The 24,268-nt window shown below is 43.8% G+C and overlaps 1 protein-coding gene across 1 annotated transcript in view; it reads right to left on the bottom strand.

Moving 5' to 3' along the window:
- The window catches only part of BAZ1B (bromodomain adjacent to zinc finger domain 1B), a 2,173,382-nt gene that overhangs the window by 200,055 nt on the left and 1,949,059 nt on the right, over positions 1-24,268 (bottom strand). Inside the window, exon 17 of the mRNA XM_044054836.1 lies at positions 18,291-18,439. Within this exon, the coding sequence (XP_043910771.1) occupies positions 18,291-18,439 (149 nt within the window). The remainder of the gene's footprint in view (positions 1-18,290; positions 18,440-24,268) is intronic.

Raw genomic sequence — 24,268 nt, 5'->3', positions numbered from 1 at the left:
GACACCATGCCCTTACTTACAAGTTGGACGACCTACAATGATTTTCTTACTACCTTGGCCACATGCTGGTTAAAGAGCAGACTGTCTACATATGTTCCCAGATCCCCGATGACCGCACCTTCATACTGGTGAGTATCAGGTCCAGTATGTTTGAATCTCTGGTACATGTGTGCACTATCTGGTAAAGGGAATTTGTGTTAATGAAGTCCAGGAATCATGCTTGAGTGTGTCAGGCAGTGTATGTGTCGAAATCTATAGTGGAGTAGTTTATGGGGTATTTGGTTTAACACTAAGTGTCTCCAGCAGGTCTAGTTATGAGCTATGGGATCCTAGGTACCCAAGAGCATAACCTCTAGCTTCCTAGGATACAGTAGTGGACATGTATAAATTCCAGGGCATTACCCTGTTTTACCAACATAGAGTTATGCTTGTTGCCAATACAGACTCCCTTCACCTTTTGCCCTTGTTTGTGCAGCTGATGGTCTAAATGCAGAGAAGGCACCGAATACTTGGACTGCCAGAGTACTTTATGCAGATTTAAACCATATCTCGGTAATGGCACAGTTGTCTATATTTTCCAGAGTGAAGAGAGCTTATAAGGTGTGGAGTTTCTTGTTTAGATTCTTAGCATCGAGCAGAAACACCTTTAGGTTTCTTTGGGTTTTATTTTCTATGTCAGTATGTTTGTAAATTTGGCGCTGGCGGAAAAAAGCCTCTAAAAGGGTGGATAAAGTTTTAGCCAATATTCAGAAGTCAAGGGGGGGGGGGAGACAGGTGCAGACCGTCCTTTGCAAAGCAACATGGCTTGCTAACTAGGTCCTCCCATGCTGAAAAATATTAAGTATCTCTGTAAAGACATCAGAAATTAAGCCAGTTATTGATGTATCATTGTTGTACTGTGGTATCATCCTTGAAGGTTGAATGCTGCTCAATGCAAGGCACATACCTGCCTGAAACACATTCAGAGAGAACAATGTCTCTCTATTACCAGAGATTGACTTCCCTGGATTATATTAACACCTGTATGGACTATAACAGAGCCGTGCTGGTATCTGTGGTGTAGTGACTTGAGTGCACTACCCCTGTGGTCAGGGTTATGGCTGAAAAGTGTTTGTTAACCAATCCATGTATCAAGTCAACAAATAAAAGAAAAATACTCCTAATTCGCCCAGAAAAGACACAGGTGCCAACACTTTGATCAACTAGTAAGGCATCAAAACAGCCTTTCCCACCACCTCAAAAGGAGGAACCTTCCACTAGCCATAGGATGCAGATTTAAGTACATTAGTCATGTTGTGAAGCAAGTGAAGTAACAAACCCATGAATTTGTATTCAATCTCCTTAACACATACAATACCAAATTAAACAGTTTTTGATAAAAAGTGAGTTGTTTTGGATTTTAGTGTGTTAAAGACAGATCCCTGAAATTTTTCTTGGAGCGGAACCCCTCCCCCCAACTGACATCACAGAAGACTGAACCAACAATGCTTCTCTACTTAAACTAATGTATAGGCTAGTTTATTTCCATATTAAATGCACAGAATAGTTGTGTAAAATCTTACCATAACCATAGAGGTTTTCTCTTCCATGTTGCAATATTCTTAGTGTGGGATTCTCCGCCTCAGGCGACCTGAACGTCAGCTCCTATACAAAAGCTTAAGCCTGGTTGCTGTAGGCACGTGGGACGTCTCACGTAGAGCCATAAACCAGGGGAACTTAAATGTGAAGTCTGCACGTACAGACCTCACAACTTAACTGCCCAGTTGGACAGTCAACTAGCATGAGCCAAATGATGTCCATAAGTGTGAAGTGCTGGTGCTCCAGGGTGCCCTTTAGACAGGCCAATAGGAATGAAGGGGGATATGTGGGAGGGAAGGAATACTGCAACATGGAAGAGAAAGGCATCTATGTTTATGGTAAGATTTTACACAACTATTCTATGTCGTTTTACTCCCATGTTGCAGTATTCTTAATGTGGGAGAGTGCTACAACTTAGGAAGGAAGGGTGAAGGTAGAGGTAGCTGATTCCAGAAGGCCCTGCAGGATTTCCCTAGCAAACCCTGCCCTGGCTCTGGAGATGTAGTCCAATTTGTAGTGTCTGGTAAAGGTATGTATAGTGGGACCAGGTGACTGCCTCCAGAATGGAGGCTGTGTCCAGGCCTTTGAAGAAGGCTTTGGAGGATGCTATGGCCCTGGTAGAGTGAGCTCTTAACGCCAGAAGTAGGTCCATGCCATGGTAGGAGTAGCAGAAGCAGATAGTTTTTCTGATCCAGCAGGAGATGGTTTGTTTGGAGACTGCCTTGCCCAGGGCCCTGGGGTGGAAAAATACAAATAGTTGGTTGGATTTTTCTGATGGACTTAGTTTTGTCTAAATAAAATCTCAGTTGCCTGTGCACATCCAGGGAATGGAGTATCCTCTCACTATCATTAGTGGGAGAGGGGAAGAAGGTAGCCAGGTGAATGGACTGGTTTAAAAACAGTTTGTTGACCACCTTGTGCATGAAAGAAGGGTTGGTGCGCAGGGTCAACCTGTCCTTGTGGAAGATAGTGTAGGGTGGGCAGGCCATGAGAGCTTGTAACTCTAGCACCCTTCTAGCAGAGGTAAGAGCCACCAGCAGAACAGTTTTCCATGTGCATATTTGGAGTGTTGCAGAGCTGGCTGGCTCAAATGGAGCCAGTGTGAGTTTTTGTAGGATAAAGTAAGCTCCAAGGCAGTGGGATGGGTTTTCTGGGTGGCCTGATGCGCAAGACCCCTTTCAGGAACAATTTAACATCTAGCCTGGATAGTAGAAGTGGATCTAGGGATAAGCAAGCAGAGATTGCAAATAGGTGGACTTTCACAGAGTATGAAAGGCCAGCCTTGATACATTCACACACACAAGGACTAGAGGAACATCTGCTAGAAAAGGATCCCTATGCCTTTGGAGACACCATTTGGAGAATATTATTGCCCATTTTGAAATGAAGGATCTCTCCTTGGCCTCCCTCAGGACTGAAAGCAAGTCCTCAGAATAGTGGTGTCTGAAGGGAATTAAAGTTTAACACCCAGAGTATTAGGCATAACATCTCTTGGTGAGGATGAATGAGTGTTCCCTTCTGTTGTGTGAGTAGGTCCACCTTGTGGGGGTAACTTGTGGTGATTGCCCATGGCGATTGATTGCAGTAGGGGGAACCAATGCTGTCTTGGCCAGTAGGGAGTCACCAGCAAGATTTTTGGTTTGTCATTCGTGATCTTCAGGAGGACTTCTGGAATGAGAGGGAAGGGGGGAAATGCATATAGAAATGGTCCCTTCCATGACATGTTGAAGGAATCCACTCTCCAGGCTAGTGGGGAGGGGTCCTTGGTACAGAATATTTTCAACTGTCTGTTCTGAAGGGAGGCAAACTAATCAACTTGAGGCATGCCCGGCTGGTGGACAATGTCTAGAAAAACATTCCTTTTCAACATCCACTCGTGATGTAGACTGGATGATCTGCTGAGAACATCTGCTTGTTGGTTGTCCTGGGATGTAGGTTGCCTGCAGAGAAAAGATGTTTATGGAGGCAATGTCCCAAATATGGACTGCTATCCTGCAGAGGAGATGGGACTTGATCCCTCCTTGTGTGTTGAGGTACCACATGACTGATATTGACTGTGAAGATTTGAAGGGGGCCTGGATGCAGGATTGGGAGAAAGGCTTTCAGGGCCAAAAGGACTGCTGTCATCTCCCTCACATTGATATGTTTTCTTCCAGAAGGTAGGTTTCCAGTTCTGTACCTTGAAACCCTTCATGGTAGCACCCCAACTTAGGTCTGAGGAGTCTGTATGCATGTACTGAGCCAGAGTGTGTGTGTGTGTGTGTGTGGGGGGGGGTGGAGTGGAAGGCCTGGGTTCATTTGGATTTGTTGTATCCACCGCCTTAATTCTGCTTTGAGGCAGGGCAAAAATGGGACCTGAAACTCTAGAGGGTGTTTGTGTTGGGACCACACATTCTTCAAATACCACTGCAGTTTTCTTGTTTGAATGCATTTGGTTCTGCAGTAGGCTATTGCTAGGGTCAAGCATTTTGTGAATACCCTGGGTGCAGTAGATAAACCAAAGGGCAAGGCTGTAAATTGAAAATGACAACAGGGGCCAGTGAAACGCAAGTGCTTTCTTGAGAGGATTTTATGGGGATGTGGAGGTAAGCCTCCTTGAGATCTAGCATGGCCATAAATGGCTGGGAATAGTGGAAGAAGGCTCTGCAGGGACAACATTCTGAAAGATGGAACTCGTAGGAATAGGTTTAGAAAAGAAATCCAGAACTGGGCTCCAAGGGCTGTCCTTTTTTGGTACTAGAAATAACCTTGAGGAAAAACCTTTTCCTTCTTGTGCTGGAGGGACAGGTTCTATAGTCCCATGGTTCAGAAGATCCTGTAGTATCCGTGCAATAAGGTGTGGTTGATTCTTTGGTAGGAATGGAATGCCCCCTGGAGGGGATCTTTCTTTCCAAGAGAGGAAATATCCCTCTTCTACTACTGCCAAAACCCTGCGGTCTGTGGTGATAGTTCTCCAAAGGGGTAGACAGTGGGAGAGGCGGGCTGACAGGGGGAGGTGGGCAAGGCAGCCACGCACTAGTGGAGCCATTTCTGTCATGAAAGGAAAGTCTTTGGGTGGGTTGAGAAGAAGTTGGTCTGGAAGTGGTCTGCCTCCTGGCTCCTTTCCCATGCCTGGAAGAGGATGGAGTAGCAGAGGAGGGGTCCTCCTGACAAAGGTGGTCTTAAGCTGGGTAATTTCTGTAGTATTCAGGAACGGGAGACACCATATGTTTAATATCGTGAAGCTCCTTGTTTTTCTCCTGAAGGTTTTTAAAGAGTTCTGCAGACTGTTTCCCAAACAGGAGGTTGTGGTATAGAGGGGCATCAAGAACTTTGAAATCCTCTGGCAGGGCTTGAAGGCAAAGCCATGAGTATATCTGTGTAGCACTGAACCTTGCAGAAGCCTCTGCTGCATCATAACTGCATATGATATGTCTGGTCACTTGAGAAGCCAGGGACAGTTTTGATGCTAACTCTGTGTTGTTAGGGGAGTCGGGCAAGGAGGACAGGAGAGTAGAGACATGGGATACTAAGTCCAAGGCATATTTTATCATATGAGTTTAGTAGTTGATGGCTCTGAAGGCTAGGGTGGAGGAGGTATAAACCTTCTTGCCTATCCTGTCCATATTCTTACTGTCCTTGTCAGTAGGCAAGAGGGAATTAATCTCGATTGCTTGTCACAGGATACAGCAATCACTGCCGGATCTGCCAAGGGGGGGCAAGGGTTGTGATCAGGCACCTTATAGAAATGGTCAGGTCTCTAAGGAGCAGGTGGCTGTGAATCTGGATTTTTTTATGCTGAAGAGAATGCACCAAGATAAGCAGGTATAACTAGTGGAATGGCAGATGGAGGGGGAGATTCTACTTGAAATAACTCAAAATATCTCTAGTTTCAGTAATTTGGGAAGTATCCCATTGGAAATATTATTTCATTTTGCTAATGGTCTCCCCAAAGGTGATGTCCTCTGGAGGAAAGCCCCCTTCTATGGATTCCTCATCTGAGGAACAGTATTCCAGTGGGGAGGCAAACTGTGATGAGTAAGTAACTGACTCATCCGATGAGGAGTAAAACCTCTTCCTCTTCTCCTTCATGAGAAGTGAGAAGGTGGACTGAAGTAGCTGAGGCAGACCTAGGGATGAGAACAGGAATGGTGGAGGGTTTAGAGGCCTAAGGTCTAAAAGCCATGAAAGCCTGCATCAAGGAGTGAGTGTAGGATTGCCAGTCAGGTAATCCCTCAGCAGAGGAAGATAGATTCTTACTTTTCTGTTTCCTTTTCAACGGAATAGTCCTGGGAGAACGCCTAGTTTCATGGGCCCGAGTGGGAGCCGGGGCTTCAGGTTGTGGTACCCCAGTCGGGGGCCCGGCGAGGCCTGGTTTCCCCTTGATATCATTAGAAACTGATATCTGAGCTACCTCCATGGATGTGCCAGCCGTTACTTCACAGGCGGTTTCCTTGAGGGGAGTTGTAGTAGTAGACTGCTCTAGCGGACGTCTCTCAACTCTTAAATCGGAAGCTGAGAGGGCGTCTGATGGCGGAGGGGCAGATGTAGTAGGCAAAGACTTCTTGGCCTTTTTATGTGGTGGCTCTGCCTGGGTGGCCGAATCGGGACCCATCATAAGTGCTAACCTTTTTAGCAACTGGTTTTCTAAGTAAAGATTAAGGGCGGTCAGACAGATTCCGAGCGTCTATGGGAAGCAGGATTGCCAAATGGGACAAGTATGGTCGTGTTCTCAGCCTAGGCAAAAAATCACAACAGTCAAGTGAGTCCGTATCCGGAATCTGATGTCTGCATCGGCATTTACCATTCTTAGTGGACATCAGCTAAAATGGGGTAAGTACAGTTGTGTACACTTACCATAAATGTAGATGTTAGAGTGTATTCACTGTTGCCGTCATTACATTTGGGTTATCTGCCTGCAGGTAGCCCTCAGCCAGCCTGAAAATCAAACTCTTGGATTCCTGCATTGGATGCTCTCCTTCTATGACGTCAGGAGTATAAAACATGCAGCCGATGCCATTACATCAGTTTTTCTTGCCCCAGATGTCAGGTCCCCCACAATGGGAAGCAATTATATATGTTACACCTCCATCAAAAAGCAAATACACCAGAAAGCATAAAACAAGAAGCAAAGAGAGCCAAGAGAAGTCAGGGGGCTGGAAGGAGGGTAACCAGGACTGCAAGAGTGAATACACTTGAACATCTACATTTATGGTAAGTCTACACAACTATTCCAAGTTCATGTTTCACTGTTGCAGTTATTACATTTGGGTAGACTCCCAAAGCTAAGGAAGGGAGGAGGAAGTTAGAGAGCATTAGGACCAGCTATTAAGCCCTGGAATACTGCAGTGGCAAAACCAGCTAGAAAAAATAGGCATGTGGTAGTGCTTGGTGAAGGTATGAACAGAGCTGCAAGTAGCAGCTTCTAGGATGTCCCTGGTAGGGACCCCTCTGAGAAAGGCTGTAGAGGTAGATGCAGCCCTGGTGGAATGTGGCCTTCCCCTGTGGGGCAGGATTTTCATGGTGCTTATAGCAGAAATTAATGCAGTGGGCTATCCATTTAGAAATGATTTGCTTTGAAATGGCCTTTCCCTCTGCTCCTGCAGCAAATGCAAATATGCAGCTGTTCAAGTTTTTCTGAGACGCTTAGTCCTGTCCAAATAAAATCTAAGTTGTCTGTGCACGTCCAGAGAGTGCAGAATTCGTTCGCCTTTGTTTTGTGGATTAGGGAAAAAAAAAAGGCAAATGAATGGACTGATTTAGGGCCATACTAGGCACCACCTTGGGCATAAAGGAAGAATTGGTCCTGAGGGAAACCCTGTCTGCATGGAAGATAATGAAGGAATTGCTTTAACAGTGGAGGATAGAAGAGGGGAGGTTCAATATTACAATGTGCTGAAATGGCAGCGGCATGAATTTTGACAAACGAGGAGGACAGGCCCTTGTGGAGCATTTCTGTTAAGTATTGAAGGATATGAGGTAAGCTGGGCACCGTAGTGCCCATCCCCCGAGTCAGGCTCCAGGAACAGTATCTTTTCCACTTTTCCGCATAGGATTTTCTAGTACTAGGTCTCCTTGCTTCCAGAATGACATCTAGCACCTGCTTACTCAGGGATGCTATTGGAGAGCTCAATGAATTAGCCAAGCTGCAAGGTTCAGGGTTTGAAGATAAGGGTGCAAATCTGGCCTGCCTGTGCTGGGGCAGCAGGGAAGGTGTCTGAGGTAGATGCCATGGATCCAGCAGTATCATACTGCTCAAGAGAGGGTACCAGTGCTGACGAGGCCAGTCTGATGCAATCAGTATTGTCCTTGTTTTGTCCTGTTTGATCTTTAGCAGAACCTTTGAGAGGAGAGGCAGAGGGGGAAAGGCATAAATTGAGAGGCTTTCCCAGGTAAAGGACAGGGCATCCACTTTCCAAGCTTGACTGTGGGGAGTCCTTGTGTAGAATTTGTCCAATTGTTAGTTCTGAGGGGAGGCAAACAGGTCTATCTCTGGAGTCCCCCATTTTTTCCTCAAGAGGTTGAATGTTTTTGGTTCCAGTTTGTATTTGTGTGGGTCCATGAGATTTCTGCTTAGGTCGTCTGCCAGTGTATTTAGCTTGCCTGGCAGGAATTGAGCTTGTAGGTGCACTTGGTAGCTCACGGCTGCGTTCCACAGAGCCATGGCTAGTCTGCAGAGAGGGTACAAGTGGGATCCCCCCTGCTTGTTTATGTACCACATAACTGTGGTATTGTCTGTCTTTACCAATAATTGTCCTGGAAGGATATGGTTTTTGAAGGTGGTCAGGGAATTCTGTACAGCTAACATTTCTTTTTGGTTGATATGCGCATGTGCATCTGACTCCGGTTCCATTTGCCCTGAATGCACCGCCCTGCCAAATGAGCCCCCATGCACACATTTGTAGTCAGAGTTTGGGCAGCAGGGGGTAGAATGAAAGGGAGCCCCTTGTTTAGGTGGCAGGCCTCTGCCCACCAAAGCAACTCTGTCTTTATACAAGGAATGATAGGAATCATTGTCTCCAGGTCTGGAGAATGCTGACACCATAGGCTTTTTAGATACCACTGTAGTTTCCTCATATGCAGTCTTGCATATGGAATTAGTAGAATGCAAGAGGCCATGAGAACCCAAGGGCTTGCAGGACTTTCCTTGCAGATAGCTGGGTTTTGTGGCCAGTAGTCTGAAGTAAGCTGTCAAATAAACTTGTTTCTCTGGCGTGAGGTAAGCGATCTGGGAAGTTGTGTTCAAATTTGCTCCCAGGAATACAATTTGTTGGCAGGGTACTAGATGAGACTTCTTTTCATTTATGGTTTACCCCAGCGAGGTTAGAAGTTTCTTTACAAATGCCACATGTTTTGAAAGCATGTCCTGGCTTTCTGCATGAATTAGACAATCGTCCAGGTATGGGTATATTTGAATATTTCTCTGCCTACAAAATACAATGGCTGGAGCTAGACACTTTGGCTTATCTACTGCGCCCAGGGTATTCACAAAGGGAAGTGCAGAAAAAGGATAGTGCATACAGCCTGCTCTAAAGCATAGGTATTTCCTGCAAGCTTCCCTTATTGGAATGTGCAAGTAAGCTTCCTTTAAGTCTAAGGTTGCCAACCAGGCATCTTTGCCTAGCATCGGAAGCAGCTGAAGTGTTAGCATTTTGAAATTTGGGATTACCAAAAAGGTGTTTAGAATAGAGGTGTCCAGGATAGGACTCCAGGAGTTGTCTTTTCTGGGTACCAGGACGAGTTTTGAGTAAAAACCTTGTCTCATTTCTTCTGCTGGGACAGGCTGAATAGCCCTGATACTTAGAGCGAGAAAGTACACTTGTTTACACATCATAAATGTAGATGTTAGAGTGTATTCATTGTTGCAGTCATTACATTTGGGTAATCCTGCTGGCAAGTTGCCCTGAGTTGGCCCGAATTCCAAAGTCTTAGGTCCTGTGTCAGCTGCTGTCGCCCCTTCCCTGATGTCAGGTTGTCAGGGGTATAAAAGGAGGAGCCAACACCATTTTCTTCAGTTTTTCTTGCCAGGGTAGCCAGAATTTATATACATATAAAATGACATGCACCAATATAAACTTGACCATCTACAAGCAAATACACCACATAGGTTGTATAAATCAGAGAAGGAAAGATAAGTTCCAGCAGAAAAAAGGGGGATGGTGGGTGGGTAACCTGGACTGCAACAATGAATACACTCAAATATCGACATTTATGGTAAATGTACACAACTGTACTATGTTCTTCGTGTTTCACTGTTGCAGTCATTACATTTGGGTAGAGACCCAAAGCTATGGTTGGCAGGCTGGAGCTAAACAGTATTAGGAGCGGCTATGAGGCCCTGCAGAACAGCAGTGGCAAAGCCTGCCCTAGATTTAGAGTAGTGGCAGATGGTGCTTTGTAAAGGTGTGCACTTAACTCCAAGTAGCATCCTCTAAAATGTCTTTGGTTGGTACTTCCCTGAGAAAGGCTGCTGAAGTGGCTGCAGCTCTGGTTGAATGTGGCCTAATGTCCTTAGGCACTGGCTCGCCATGTTGAAAATAGCAGAAACGAATGCAGTGGCCTATCCACTTTGAAATAGTCTGCTTTGAAATGGCCTTTCCTTAGGATCCTGCAACATATGCCACTAGTAATTGCTCTATGTTCCTGAAAGCTTTGGTTCTGTCCAAGTAGACTCTGAGCAGTCTGTGTACGTCCAAGGAATGCAGAATTCTCTCCCCCTTGTTCTATGGATTTGGATAAAAAGTAGGCAGATTTAAGGTTTGGTTAAGAGCCACACTGGACAGCACTTTAGGCATAAATATCAGGTTTGTCCTCAAAGAAACCCTGTCTGGATAAAACAAAGTTCCACAGCCATGAGTGCTTGTAGCTCTGAAACTCGTCTTGCAGAAGTTATTGCTAGGAGCAGAGCTGTTTTCCAAGATAAAAACTTTATATCAGCAGTAGCAGCTGGCTCAAAAGGAGGCAGGGTGAGTTTTTCCAAGACATAGTTGAGGTCCCATGCAGGTATTGGTGATCTCCTTGGAGGCCTTAAATTTTTGGCTCCTCTGAGGTACTGCTTTAATAAAGGATGAGAAAAGATTGGTGGCTCTGTATTGTAATGAGCCAAATGGCAGAGGCATGAATTTTAATTGATGAAAAAGATAGGCCTTTGTCCAGCATCTCAGTTAAGTATTACAAAATCTGAGGAATATTTGGTACAGTTGTACCAGTTCCTTGTGCCTGGTTCCAAGCACAGAATCTCTTTCATTTTCCAGCATAAGATTTTCTAGTACTGGGCCTTCTGGCTTCCAAAATGACATCCATCACAGCTTTACTGAGAGGTGTGTTCTGTATGATTACGTTATCCACCATGCTGCCAAGTTTAAAGTCCTAAGTTGGCTGTGCAGGATCTGATTGTTTTGCTGGGACAGTACATGGGGTATTTGAGGTAAGGTCCAAGCTGGGCATTGAGACAAATTTCTTAGGATTGGATACCAGTACTGGCGGGGTCAGTTTGGGGCAATCAGTATCATCTTTGGCTTCTCCTGTCTGACCTTTAGGATTACCTTGGGGAGGAGTGGCAGTGGAGGAAAGGCATATACTGATAGGTTTTTCCAGCTGAAATACAGGGCGTCTATTTTCCATGCTTGTCTGTGATAAGTCCTTGTGCAGAATCTTTTTAGTTGGTAGTTGTGAGGGGAGGCAAATAGATCTATGTCCAGGCATCCCCATTTCCTTGTTATTATGCTGAAGACTTGCGGATCCAGGTGCCACTTGTGGAGATCCAGGAGGTTTCTGCTTAGTTCGTCAGCCAGAGTATTTTCTTTTCCTGGTAGGAATTGTGCCTACAGATGTACTTGGTAAGTCAATGCTGTGTCCCAAGAAGTCATGCCTAGTCTGCAAAGGGGGTAAGAATGTGTGGCCCCCCTGCTTGTTTATATACCACATGACCGTGGTATTGTCTGTCTATCAGTAGTTGTCCCGGATGAAGTAGGTCCTTGAAGGCTGTCAGGGCATTTTGAACAGCTAGCATCTCTTTTTGATTGATATGTAGATGCATTTGGTTTGAGGGCCATGTGCCCTGAATGCATCTTCCTGCCATGTGGCCCCCCAAGGCATAATCTGATGCATCCGTTGTTAGTGTCTGCCTGGCTGAGGGTAATGTGAATGGCTGTCCCTTGTTCTGGTGACAAACCCTCAAACACCAGGAGATAAGTGTGAGATAAGTCATCTGGGCAGTTGTATTTAAGCTTGCAACCAGGAATATTATCTCTTGAGAGGGTACCAGTTTTGATTTCTTTTCATTGACTGTGTACCCTAGGCATGTTAGAAGTCTTTTCACAAATGCCAGATGCTGTAGAAGAATGTCCTTGTTCTCTGCTTGAATTAGGCAGTCGTTCAAATAAGGATATATTTGTATTCCTCTGTCTGCAGAATGCAATTTCTGGTGCCAGGCACTTTGTAAAGACCCTGGGCGCAGTAGATAAGCCAAAGGGCTGTGTAGTGAATTGGTAATGCATTGAGCCAGCCTTGAATCTGAGGTATCTTCTGCATGATTGTGATTGGGACATGCAGGTATGCCTCTAAGTCTAAAGTCACAAGCCAAGCATTCTTGCCCAGCATGGGCAGAAGCTGCTGTAAAGTTAACATTTTGAATTTTGGTATATCCAGGAATGTGTTCAGAATAGATGGGTCCAGTATTGATCTCCAGGCCTTGTCCTTTCTGGGTACCAGGTCCAGTATTGGTCTCCAGGCCTTGTCCTTTCTGGGTACCAGGAACAGTAGAGTAAAATCCTTGTCCCTGCTCTTGCTCTGGTACTGGTTGAATGGCCCCCCATGTCCATGAGGGATGAGACTTGTTTTTATGCCTCTGCTCATTGATTTTTTGGCAGATCTGGCCATCCGTTTGCCCTTGGCAGGATATGGAAATGGAACTTGTAGCCTTGTGACACTATGTTTAGAATCCACTTGTCCTGGGTTATAATGTGCCAACTTTGAGAAAAAAGTGCTAATTTCCCCCCCAAGGGTGCTGTCAGGAGTTAAGTGCTTGGTGCAGGCAGGCGGAAGTCATTGGGACTGTTTCCTGTAAGGTTGTGATTTGTCTTCTCCAACCTTGGAGGTAGAAGCACCCCATTGCTTTGACCTGTATGAAATTTGCACCTGGGATCTGCCTCTAGGGTGTTTGGATCTGTCTGATACAGGAAAGGACCAATTCTTTGTAGGCCAGTGTCTACTAAACCTAGGTGGCTGTACTTGTAAAAAAAATCTTTGACAGTTTGCATCGATTTAGCTTTGTCCTCCATTTTCTTTAACACCTTCTCCCTTAACACCAAAGTATCATGCTGTAAAAGTGCATCTAATAATTTAACTTTCACATAAGGCAGATTTTGTTGCTTTAACCAAGCATGCCTCCTAATTACAGAACCCGTAATTGCGGCCCTGCAGGAGGCCTCCAAAGAATCAAAACCACATTGCAAAGTATGCTTTCCAACTTGTTCAGCTGCATGCAATAAATCCTGCATTTCCTTGTCTGCACATTCAGAGTTTAATGACAATTTCTGTTTAAGCAATGCCATGACATGTTGCTGATATTTGTGCATATGAAACTGACAGTTTAAGGCCCTTATAGCCAAGGTAGCAGATGTGTAAACCTTTTTTCCCCATCTATCCAGTGCGCTAGAATCTCTGTCAGAGGGGGTAGGGTTTTTAGCAGTGGAAGCCTTAACTCCTTTGGGACCCTGAGAAATCGTCTTTGGGTCTACAGCAGGGTTTTTAAAAAGGAATTTATGAGAGTCAGGAACCCTGAAATGTCTATCAGGCTTAACAGGAGCTGGAGGTAAGGAGTCAGGGGTAAGACTAGACTCCGAAAACACATCTAAAATGTCTAACACAGGTAGAATGGCGAGAGGCTTGTGTTGAGGAAGTAAACTCTTTTTAGATTCTGAAAAATCTTGGCTCTCCCAGTGGAAATGCTCCCTCATAGTATGCAAGGTTTCCCCAAAAGAAAAGTCCTCTGGAGGAGAAGCTGACGGTATAGATTCTTCAGCATCAAAATCCTCATTTTGGGGGGGGGAGAATATTCCTGATCAGAAGAGGAATCAGAAGAAATAGAAACCTGATCTGAAGATTCATAAGTCTCTTGCCTAGGCTTATCATGAGGGGGATGGGAACCCCTAATAAAGGTAATCAAGTCTTCGGCCATCTTGAGCACCTGTTTTTTGGGCATAGAGGCCTGTCCACGTGGGTCTTGAGTTTGTTTCTTTGTTTTAGAAGGTGCTTTAGTCTTTGCCTTTGAAGCTGAAGTAGGTTTAATGTAAAGATGTTTAGGTCTGAAAACACCCTCAGAAGCCGGTGCCTGCTCAGTAGCTATGGACCCATCTGAGGGAATAGTACCAGAGGCTCCAATATCTTGAGTTTCCAGCGGCATGGCCGACTCCAAGTGGGAGTCGGTAGCGGCCTGTGACTCTAAAGTAGCGGGCGTCAGGGGCTGCAAAAGCGCCTCACTGAGAACCGGTGAACCGGCGAATGGCTTAGGAGAAGCTTCATCGTCGGTTTTGGGCCTCAGTTGTTTATCTCTCTCCTTTTCTTTGTGAACTCCTGCAGTCGGATGGCTATCCGACATTTCTGGATAATTACACCGGCGTCCAAAATAGTTTAAAGCAAAATAATACAGACGCTTAATAGTGCGTTGGTTAAATCTAGCACAAAACCGACAACCAGAAACGTTGCGATCAGGGCCTAGGCAAGGAATACAGTAAGAATGAATGTCCTTATGAGGTATTTGCTTTCCACAAGAAATACAATTTACTTTTTCTGACATCGGTCTGGAGCAAGAAAAAAAGTTTCCCCAACGGGGTACTTAACTTTATTCAAGACTTCGGATCTGAAATTCGAACATGAAAACCTCAGGAGTCGGCCGACCGGCACTTGCGAAATGCTTCTGCTTCGGGCACCACGCAGCAAGAAAGACTGAAGAAAATGGCATTGGCTCCTTTTATACCCGACAACCTGACGTCAGAGAAGGGGCAACAGCAGCCAACGCAGGACCTAAGACTTTGGAATTCAGGCCTACCGAGGCCAACCTGCCAGCAGGATTACCCAAATGTAATGACTGCAACAGTGAAACACGAAGAACATCCTGTTGTTGAGCCTCTGCCCACTGATTTGGGGGTAGGTCTGGCCAACAGTTTGGGGTTGGTAAGGTGTGGAAGTGGAATCTGTATCCTTGGAAAACAGAATTTAAAACCCATCTGTCCTGGGTAATAAGTTCCCAGTTTTTTGCATGCAGAGCATTCTTTCCCCCTAAGGGAGCAGGCAGTTGAGCAGGGCTTGGGAGGTTTAAGGTTAAGTCGCTGACATTTTTCCATAGGGGGATGTCTTACTACTTCCAGCTTTGTAAGTGGGAGCTCCCCACTGCTTAGGCCTGTGTGTGCCTTGAGACTGTAGCCTAGGTGGTCTGCTGTTCCTGGTTTGGACTGAAGGCCTGGAAGAGAATGGAAAGGACCAATTCTTAGAAGGCCAATGCCTACTAAATCTGGGAGGCTGTACTTGCAGGAAACCTTTAAAAGTTTGCACAGATTTAGCTTTTTCCTCCATCTTTTTAAGGACTACTTCTGCTTTACTGCCAAACAGGCGGTCTTGGTTTAAGGGAGCATCCAGTAAGCTAGCTTTAACATGATCTGGCAAGTTTTGCACCTTAAGCCAAGCATGCCTTCCAAGTACAGACCCAGTGACAGCAGCCCTGCAAGATGCTTCTAAAGAGTCATAACCACATTGCAAAGTATGTTTACCAACTAGTTCAGCAGAATGCATTAAATCCTGTAATTCTTTATGTTCAGCAGAGTCAGGAATCAACATAATTTTCTGTTTAAGTAGTCCCATAATATGCTGCTGCTACTTTACCATATGAAACTGGCAGTTTAAGACCTAATGGCCAAAGTAGCAGAAGTGTATACCTTCTTACCCCATCTGTCCAAGGCCCTGGAATCTCTATCAGAGGGGGTAGGGTTTTTGGCAGCAGCAGCCTTAATGCCTTTAGGTCCTTGGGAAATGGTCTCTGGGTCCGCAGTAGGATTGTTGAGGAGGAACTTGTAAGAGTCAGGTACTCTAATACCTGTCAGGTTTTCTGGGAGCTGGAGGTAAGTGTCTGGGGCCAGGCTAGATTCCAAGAAGGCATCATGTACAATGTCCAGGAAAGGGGGGATAAGCTAAAGGCCGGTGTTGAGGGAGGAGTAGGAATTCCCTAAGCCTCTTTTTGGAGTCAGAGTAATCCCGGCTTTCCCAGTGGAAATGCTCCCTAAGAGTGCGCAAGGTTTCACCAAAAAAAAAAATCTTCTGGAGGGGAAGCAAAGGGAATGGAATCCTCTGCATCAGAATCCTCATAGGTAGATAAGGGCAAATCCTGGTAATCAGAAGAAACAGAAATTTCAGAATTTCAGAGGGAGAAGGCCAGCTTCCCCTAATTAAAGTAATAAGGTCTTTAGCCATTGTTATTTGTTTTTTTAGGCATATGGGCCTGACCACACAGTTTGGACGTCATTTTTTTTAGGCGTGAGTAGAGTTTTAGGCCTTGAAGAAGATGGCATCAGTTTGAAATGCAGATCTGCAAGCCTGAATACACCTTCAGAAGCCAGTGCCTGCAGAGCGGCTTTGGACCCATCCAAGGTAGAGATCTGCAGGTTCCATAGTTAAAGAAGCATCTCGCAACATACTGGACCCCAAATGGGTCTCAGTAGAGGCCTGCGAATCTGAAGTAGCGGGCATCAGGGGCTGCAAAAGCACCTCACTGAGTACCAGTGAACTGGTGACTAGCTTAGCGGAAGCGTCGGCAGTTTTGGACCTATGTGGTCTGTCTGTCTCTGTCTTTATCTTTACGTTTTTTCGGAATAATATTTAGTCGGATGGCTTACTGACGACACTTCTGGATAGTTAAACCGTGTACCAAAATAATTTGCTGCAAAAATAGACCAACGAATAGTTTGGGGGTTGAATAAAGCACAAAACCATCAGCGAGGGACGTCGTGGTCTGGGCCTAATATTTATTTATGAGGTATTTGCTTTCCACAGGTAAGACAATTGTTAACTTTTACTGAGATTGGTTTAAGAGTAAGAAAAGGGATCCCCAATGGGGTACTTGGCTTTTTTGAAGACTTCGGTTCTGAAACTCGAAAACAAAAATTTCAGGAGTCGGCCAACTGGCACTTGCGAACTGCTTCTGCTTTGGGCACCGCACGGCAAGAAAGACTGATGTAATGGCACCGGCTGCATGTTTTATACCCCTAATGACCTGACGTCATGGAAGAGGAGACAGCATCCAACGCAGGAATCCAAGACTTTGATATTCAGACCGGCTGAGGGATACCTGCAGGCAGATAACCCAAATGTAATGACTGCAACAGTGAAACACGAAGAAAATCAGCAAACCAAGCTCAAGCAATATCAAAAAATAAAATTCCTAATGAAGTACTTAGCCTTGGACGTCTTGAGAGTAGAAGAGTGATGCGATTGGTCTGACATTTGACTGTGGCTGAAAAGTTCTGAGGTCTGTACGTACAGATGTTACATTTAAGATCCCTGGTTTACGGCCCTGTGTGTGATGTCCCACACACCTACAGCAACCAAGCTTAAGCTTTTGTATAAGAGCCAATGTTCAGGTCCACCTGAGGCAGAGAATCCCACACTAAGAATATTGCAACATGCGAACAGGAGGACATCAAGAGATTCTTACTTAAGAAAGATCATCAACTAGGTCTTGCAAGTGAAAACCTCAAAATGAAACTCACACACACACACTGAAAAGACAAAGTAACTACAGTAGTTTTTTGTTTAACCATATTTTACAGCTGTATGGAAATCATTGCCCAGTACCTTCTGTGACATTATGTTTGTGATTATAAAAAATCTTGAGTAAACTATTTAACTGAACAAACAATGCTGCACGTTTTCTGCAAAATCACTTGCAGTTTTAACATGAAGAATATAACTAAGAATGTTATTAATTGTAAAACAAATGAGCTTTGCAACATACCCAATATACTCAACCTTCTGACACTGACAACTCATGATCACACAAATGCTTGAAGTTTTACTGATAAATGCAAGGACTGCAATTAAAACCTGGTGGCAAAAAAAGTGGTACGCACAGGGGCCAAGAGCGTGTGCCCTGCACAGGAACTTTATGAACAAAGATGCATACTGCTGATTGGCAGAAAATAACAAACCATCCAGGCCCCATGAGGAAAGGAGGTCAAGGCCAGCTACACGTACGTAGGGATGCATCCAGATGAAATGACAATTATAAAAGACAGAATTCAACAATTCTTGAACATTTACTTTAGGAATAAAGTAGCTGTCAAATCCTGGACACTGCATCCACAATAAAATGTATATAAATCAAATGTACTGCATAATAAAAGGCTGTAAAAATGGCTTTTCCTGGTATGAAAATTACTTCTCATTTTTTCAAATACTGATGCATAAAAATAAAATTCAAACTGCAGCTACTTCTATGCACCTTGAAAGCTATCAAGCACAATCTACTGACAGCTTACAGCTAGAATATCAGGTTTACCATTCCCTGAATTTAATTACAATATTAAATCATTTTGGAGATGAAGCCCTTTCAAGATAGGAAGCAAAAAGGCAAATAAATAAAAACACTCACTAGTACAGACTTCAGGAAATTAAGCAGTACAGGAATTCCAGTAGAAAAAATATTAAATAAAACTGTGAAGGTGGAACTTTTTTTGCCTTACCAGTTCATCTACGTCTGCTCCATTGACAGATGCAGTTTTATGCTTTGCATTTCTGTTTGGTTGTGGAGATGGTTTCTTCTTCTTTTGCTTTTTCACCTGTTTCCGGAGGCGTGAAGATTTTTTGCCCTTGGCAGCTTTTCTAGGTCTCACTGCAATAAGAAATGATTTCAGTCAGCATTTTCGTCACAGACTAAACTGGTACATACAAAAGACAATCATATCAACTTAATTTTTTTTTTATTGCGAGACTACAATTTTTATGTTCCCCTAAAATGCCAATAAAATGCATCTTAAAACAACTCACAAGTTTACAAACGTCTCAGTTTTGAAAGACCTCAAAGGCACTGCTCACTGTTTCAATGGGATACTCCCTTAAGTGTTGCCACAATGTGTGTGTTGCTCTCTCCCTCATGTTTGGGCAGCAATGTAATTAAATATACATAAAGTAAGGGGACGTGCCACATGTAGCATTGCAGGGAATGCACCCTGGAACCCCCCCCCCCCACACACACACACATACAATTTATACTTTTTTGAACAAGCTGAGTATGACTGACAAAATGAATCATCAGGGAGTGAGACAGGGCTTTAAGGAGAAACCTTTTCTCCTAAATTCAGATTTATATTTCTCTAACTCCTTGACGTCTGGCATGTTCCTTTAATTATGTGCCAGACTACAACACTATGTACCACTGCCTTGCTTTATTTAGTTCACCTCCATTCATTGAACAAACTGTGATACGACCACAAAGGACAAAAAGTAGAAATGTAAAATGATACCAACACATCATATATTGGCTTGAATTAGAGAGTTTCAAAAGTAGCCACTAGGTGAAGGGAGTCCGTCCATACACTCGGTAGAACTGCTGCATGCTATTCTACATACACAGAGTGCTCTTGATACTGACAGCACATTTTTTTCCCAATAATGGGAATCTTTTTTGGTGGGTGCATGGCAGTTAAAGTCTATGCAGGCTAAAACAACATACCAAGAAGGAGAACAAGGAGCAAAAAAAAGCAAGTTCATTCCATTATTTATTTATTTTTATTTTATTTTATTTTATTTATTTTACATTTGTTGACCGGGCTAGTCTAGCTGGATATATGTCCATTTTCAGTAGAGGCCCGGGGAGAAAAGCTCCAAGTGTAGATTACAGATATAAAAAAACATATAGGAAACAGAACATAGACATTGTTACATACAATTTTACAAAAAAAAGCAGTAAGTAGGGAACATTAATGTAAAAAATGTAAAAGTGAAATGCCAATGAATGGCCATCTCCTACAGTTAAAATACAACTGGCAGTGCTTCAAGGTGTGAAACTGTGGACTTAGTGCAAACATCTGAAATGAAGATATTTCTGAAGCAAGCAGTACACTTGAAGCCGCCTCATTTCCTGGTCTAATGGTCAGCTGAATTCTCCAAAAGAAGCAAAACTCCCTAATGACAACGTATACAGTCAAGCAAAATGCTTTCAAGTAGACTGAACTGCCAATATTCCCTCCCTGAAGCAAAGTTGCTCCATCAACCTACACTAGCAGTAATAATCTTGGGTGAGAGCAACTCTTTCCTCTTGGTTTATACCCCCTACCCCCCGCAAAAGAAAACAGGTTGAAGAGAAACTGACACCACTTTCAGCAGAAATGTGGAGTAAACTTAAGGAAAGCAAATTTCATGTGACCCTTCAGATATGGGCTCTTACAAAAGGTTTGAAGTTTCAAGACCCTGATGTTATGATCATCAAGATAAGAATCTTCCAAGAGGAGAATTTAAGCAACTGAACATAGAGGCTTCAACAGTGAAAGGCAAGACAATTGGTCATAAAACTAAGTTGCAAAGAGTTTAGGAGGATGGAGATGTGCAGCCCCTTTTTTATGGAGCGGTGGAGTGGCATCAACACCTGACTCATGCATCTTGATCATGGACCCAATAATGTATGGGAAAGAGCAGAACAACCAACATGCTGACCGCACTAACACAAAAAAAAAACTCTCCTCTGAGACCTTCTTGTACAGAGGGGTGAATCCAATGACTGCAAGGCTTTATCTGCTTTACTCACCTCCAAAAACCCTGCCATGAAGTTTGGTGGGATTGAAGGATCTACACCTGGAGCTTAGTCTAAAGGTGGTGCTAGCAGTCGACCCCTAGCACAGGTAGGGCTTCTTCCTTAGTTTGTACAAGGAAGGTTTTCTGTATTACTAGGAACCCAAGAATTAAAAAAACACTCCTTTCTTGATCTGTAGTAAGTTTTTTCCTGAAATTTTTCACGCAGGCACAAAAATGGTGAAAAGCTGTTCAATTTCTCATTACGTGGGAAATGACACTACTGTCCACTGTCAACCTAGCCCTAGTTTTCTTTTGATATATATATATATATATATATATATATATATATATATAGTTTTACTATGTTAAATGTTACTGGAGCTTTTCTCAATCAAATGTTAAGTAAGCAAATAAATAAAGGCAGTTGGAGGCCATGTATGCTCCTATGTTCAACTCCTCTGAGAATGTTAACAGCTGAAACAATGACATCTATTTTTTATGGCATGCTGAAATATGATGCTTCCTCTGTTAAAATAAGGACCACAACAGAGATTGCCAGAGAACAGTAAGACAGAGTGCAAATATGGTTATCTATAAAATGAGGCTGTGGTACCTCAGAGTACTTCCCCTGAGGAACACAACAGCAAGCCTGAAAAAGGAAATATGGTACACTACACAGAGTACTACACAAGAGGAAAACAAATTAAATCAAACCTTGATGCAGGAAAGTAAGACCCCATTTCACTACAATTGTTGGAACTTTCTATCAACTCAGGGCCAGCAATAAAGGTAGACACATGGGATTACTCATAACTAAGGGATGTCTGGAACTAATGACATACTCAAAATCCTCTGCAATGTTCATGTCTTTGGTTATACAAACGATTAAGTCCGCTAAACATAGAAGAATAGGAAGGTCCGAGTCTGGTCTTCACACTGTTTTATTCAGGTTGACAGTCAATCTGCTGTAGCTTCTGCGCATGAAGGAACATGCTTAACTGTGTCAAACTCTGCTCCAGTGTAGATAATCTTATGAAATATGTTCAAAAACAACTTTGCCTTCTCTTCAAACACCTCTTTAGAGGGCCTGCAATAATGGAAAAACACACCAAGGATATTACAAGTAATGCTTCAAAATCAACAGGAGTCAGCCTTCTAGTAAGAAAAGATGAAGTCTTTCTCTTGCAATGGGTAGCACATGTAGTAGTTCTGTGAAGAGAACAAACCAAAGAGCAGCACTAACGGATGTTCATTTGCAATAAAAGAATCTCCTCTGCAGACTACATACAGTCCTGAGCCAGACAGTTTATAGTGTCCACTGGGACCACCCAGGCACCCTACTGCAGCACAGTACAGACACCCCCCACCCCAAGACAGCTACCTCCCAAACTTGATGCTCCATAAGCCGCTGAGGTTCAAGATAGGATGAAAGCAACCCACCCCTTTCAAATAAAAAAAATGGGAGTAAAACCCCAGGTCTCAATTCTAAAACAGAGACTATATGTGGTCATTTTAAACAATGTCTGGACCAGACCCAGGGGCACACTCGACAGTCAATGCCCCCAAAACAAAGTTAAGGCTCCAGGGTACAATGGTGTTCTTACCAGGAGGCCTCAAAAAGAATATGTTTTTAAGGAAGGCTTTACGTACTACGAGAGGCTACAGACAGGGAAGTGAAACTCGGTAGACATTGGAAATTGCTGTCTACCAAACTATGATGGTGAAATCTCTGCAGCCCAAACTGAACCGGATGGCTAGGAACTACAAAACTGAAGGAACTGTTGCCCAAGGTGAAAACAGTTTCCATTTACTCCTACAAAGCATACTAGGTACATCTTTATGAGACTCAAAGGATCTGAATTACACAGGGAGGAAGAGAGATCCTTCACCACTGGAGGTGGGGGAAAAGTTATGTCTAACACATTCCATCTGTGTTGTCCATTTTCATTCTTCCTCAACTGTTACGCTTGGACTCAGTCCTCAGAACCAACTTGGTTACTTCTTTCAGCTTGTGAACACACTCAAGCTCCTCCCTTTATCCATCATACTCTAGTCACCTAACATACCTCAGATCTTGTTTGCTGCCCACAGACCTGCAAAGTATTAAGGAATTGTAACATAACAGAATCTGGGACTCAAACAAAGGAACAATGGTTCTTGCAGCATCCTTTGATCTTTCCAAGCGTAAAGTGGGGGGGGGGGGGGGGAAGCTGAGGAAGAACGAAAATGGACAGATGGAATATTATGGTGAGTACAAACCTTTATCTGATATTGTCATTTTCATTCATTCAACTGCTGGGACTGAGCCCCCAGCTACCTAACTCTTTGGAGGACTCTAAGGAAGGAAATTCCTAAGCACAGCTGAGCCACAGACAGCTCTTCCCCTTAGAGGCCAGATCCAATTTGTAATGAACAATAAAGGTTTGAGGGTTAGCCAAGTTGCAGCTGCACAAAGGAAGCTCTACACAGGCTGAAATTGCCATAGATGTGGTGGAATGCACTTTTGGTTGTTTTAGTAAAGGCAAACCCACTTTTTCATATGCAAAGTAAAACAGTCAACCATCTGGCTAAAGTCACTTTAGAAAATGGTTTGCCTAATTTTGTTTTTGAAAAACAAATTGTTTGGATTTCCTCAAATTTTTACTTCTGTGATGACAGAAATGTAACTGTCTGTGGACAATTTTTTGAGAAATTTGAAAGGAAGACTAAGGTTGAAAACCTGATTAATACTGGAGTCTGACACCACATTAGGTAGAAAGGATGGCTTGGTCTGTAAAGATATCTCATCCTTACAAAAGATCAAATAAGGAGGTATAGATGACAGAAAGTACATGTGTGTACACTTAACATAAATGTAGATGTTAGAGTGTATTCACTGTTGCAGGCATCACATTTGGGTCATTTGCCTGCAGGTAAGCCCTCAGTCGGCTTGAATACCAGACTCTTGGGATTTCTGCGTCGGATGCTGTCGCTTCTTCCATGTCAGGTTGTCAGGGGTATAAAAACATGCAGCAGATGCCATTACATCAGTTATTCTTGCCCCAGATGTCAGAAGCCCCCACAATAGGAAGCGAGTACATGGTGTGGAACACCCCCAGTACAAAGTAAATACCAATGTTACAAGAAATGGCTAAGAAAGAACAGGAAGTATAGAGAAGTCAGGGGGCTGGAGGGAGGGTAACCAGGACTTCAACAGTGGATACACTCTAACATCTACATTTATGGTAAGTGTACACAACTGTACTATGTTCTTCGTGTTTCGTTGTTGCAGTCATCACATTTGGGTTGATTCCCAAAGCTGAGGATGGGTGGAGGCAGTCAAGAAGCATCAGGGCTGGCAAGCAGGCCCTGTAAGACTGCTGTGGCAAATCCAGCTCTGGATCTGGAAAAGATAGTTAAGTGGTAATGCTTGGTGAAGGTGTGTACAGAGCTCCAGGTTGCAGCTTCCAGGATGTCCCTGGTAGGACTCTCCTGAGAAATGCTGTAGAGGTTGATGTAGTCCAAGTGGAATGAGTTCTGATCCCCTGTGGGGTAGGTTTCCCACGGTGCTTGTAGCAGAAATGCATGCAGTATGCCATTTAGAAATGGTTTGTTTTGAAATGGCCTTGCCCTCTGCCCCTGTAGCAAGGCTGACTAGCAGCTGGTCAGATTTTCTGAAAGGTTTAGTCATGTCCAGATAGAACCTAAGCTGCCTGTGCACATCCAGGGAATGCAGGATCCTTTCCCCTTTATTCTGAGGATTAGGGAAAAAGGTTGGCAAATGAATGGATTGGTTTAAAGCCACACTAGATACCACCTTAGGCATAAATGAAGGGCTAGTCCTGAGGGAAACCCTGTCTGCATGAAAGATAATGAAGGGTTCCACGTCCATAAGGGCCTGCAATTCAGACACTCTTCTTGCTGAAGTGAGGGCTAGAAGTAAAGCTGTTTT

Source organism: Protopterus annectens, chromosome 13.part0, assembly GCF_019279795.1.
Source record: "Protopterus annectens isolate FY-2018-M chromosome 13.part0, PAN1.0, whole genome shotgun sequence".
NCBI classification, from domain to species: Eukaryota; Metazoa; Chordata; order Ceratodontiformes; family Protopteridae; genus Protopterus; species Protopterus annectens.
Note: the sequence above shows the minus strand (reverse complement) of the source record. Positions and strands in the feature narration are given on the sequence as shown.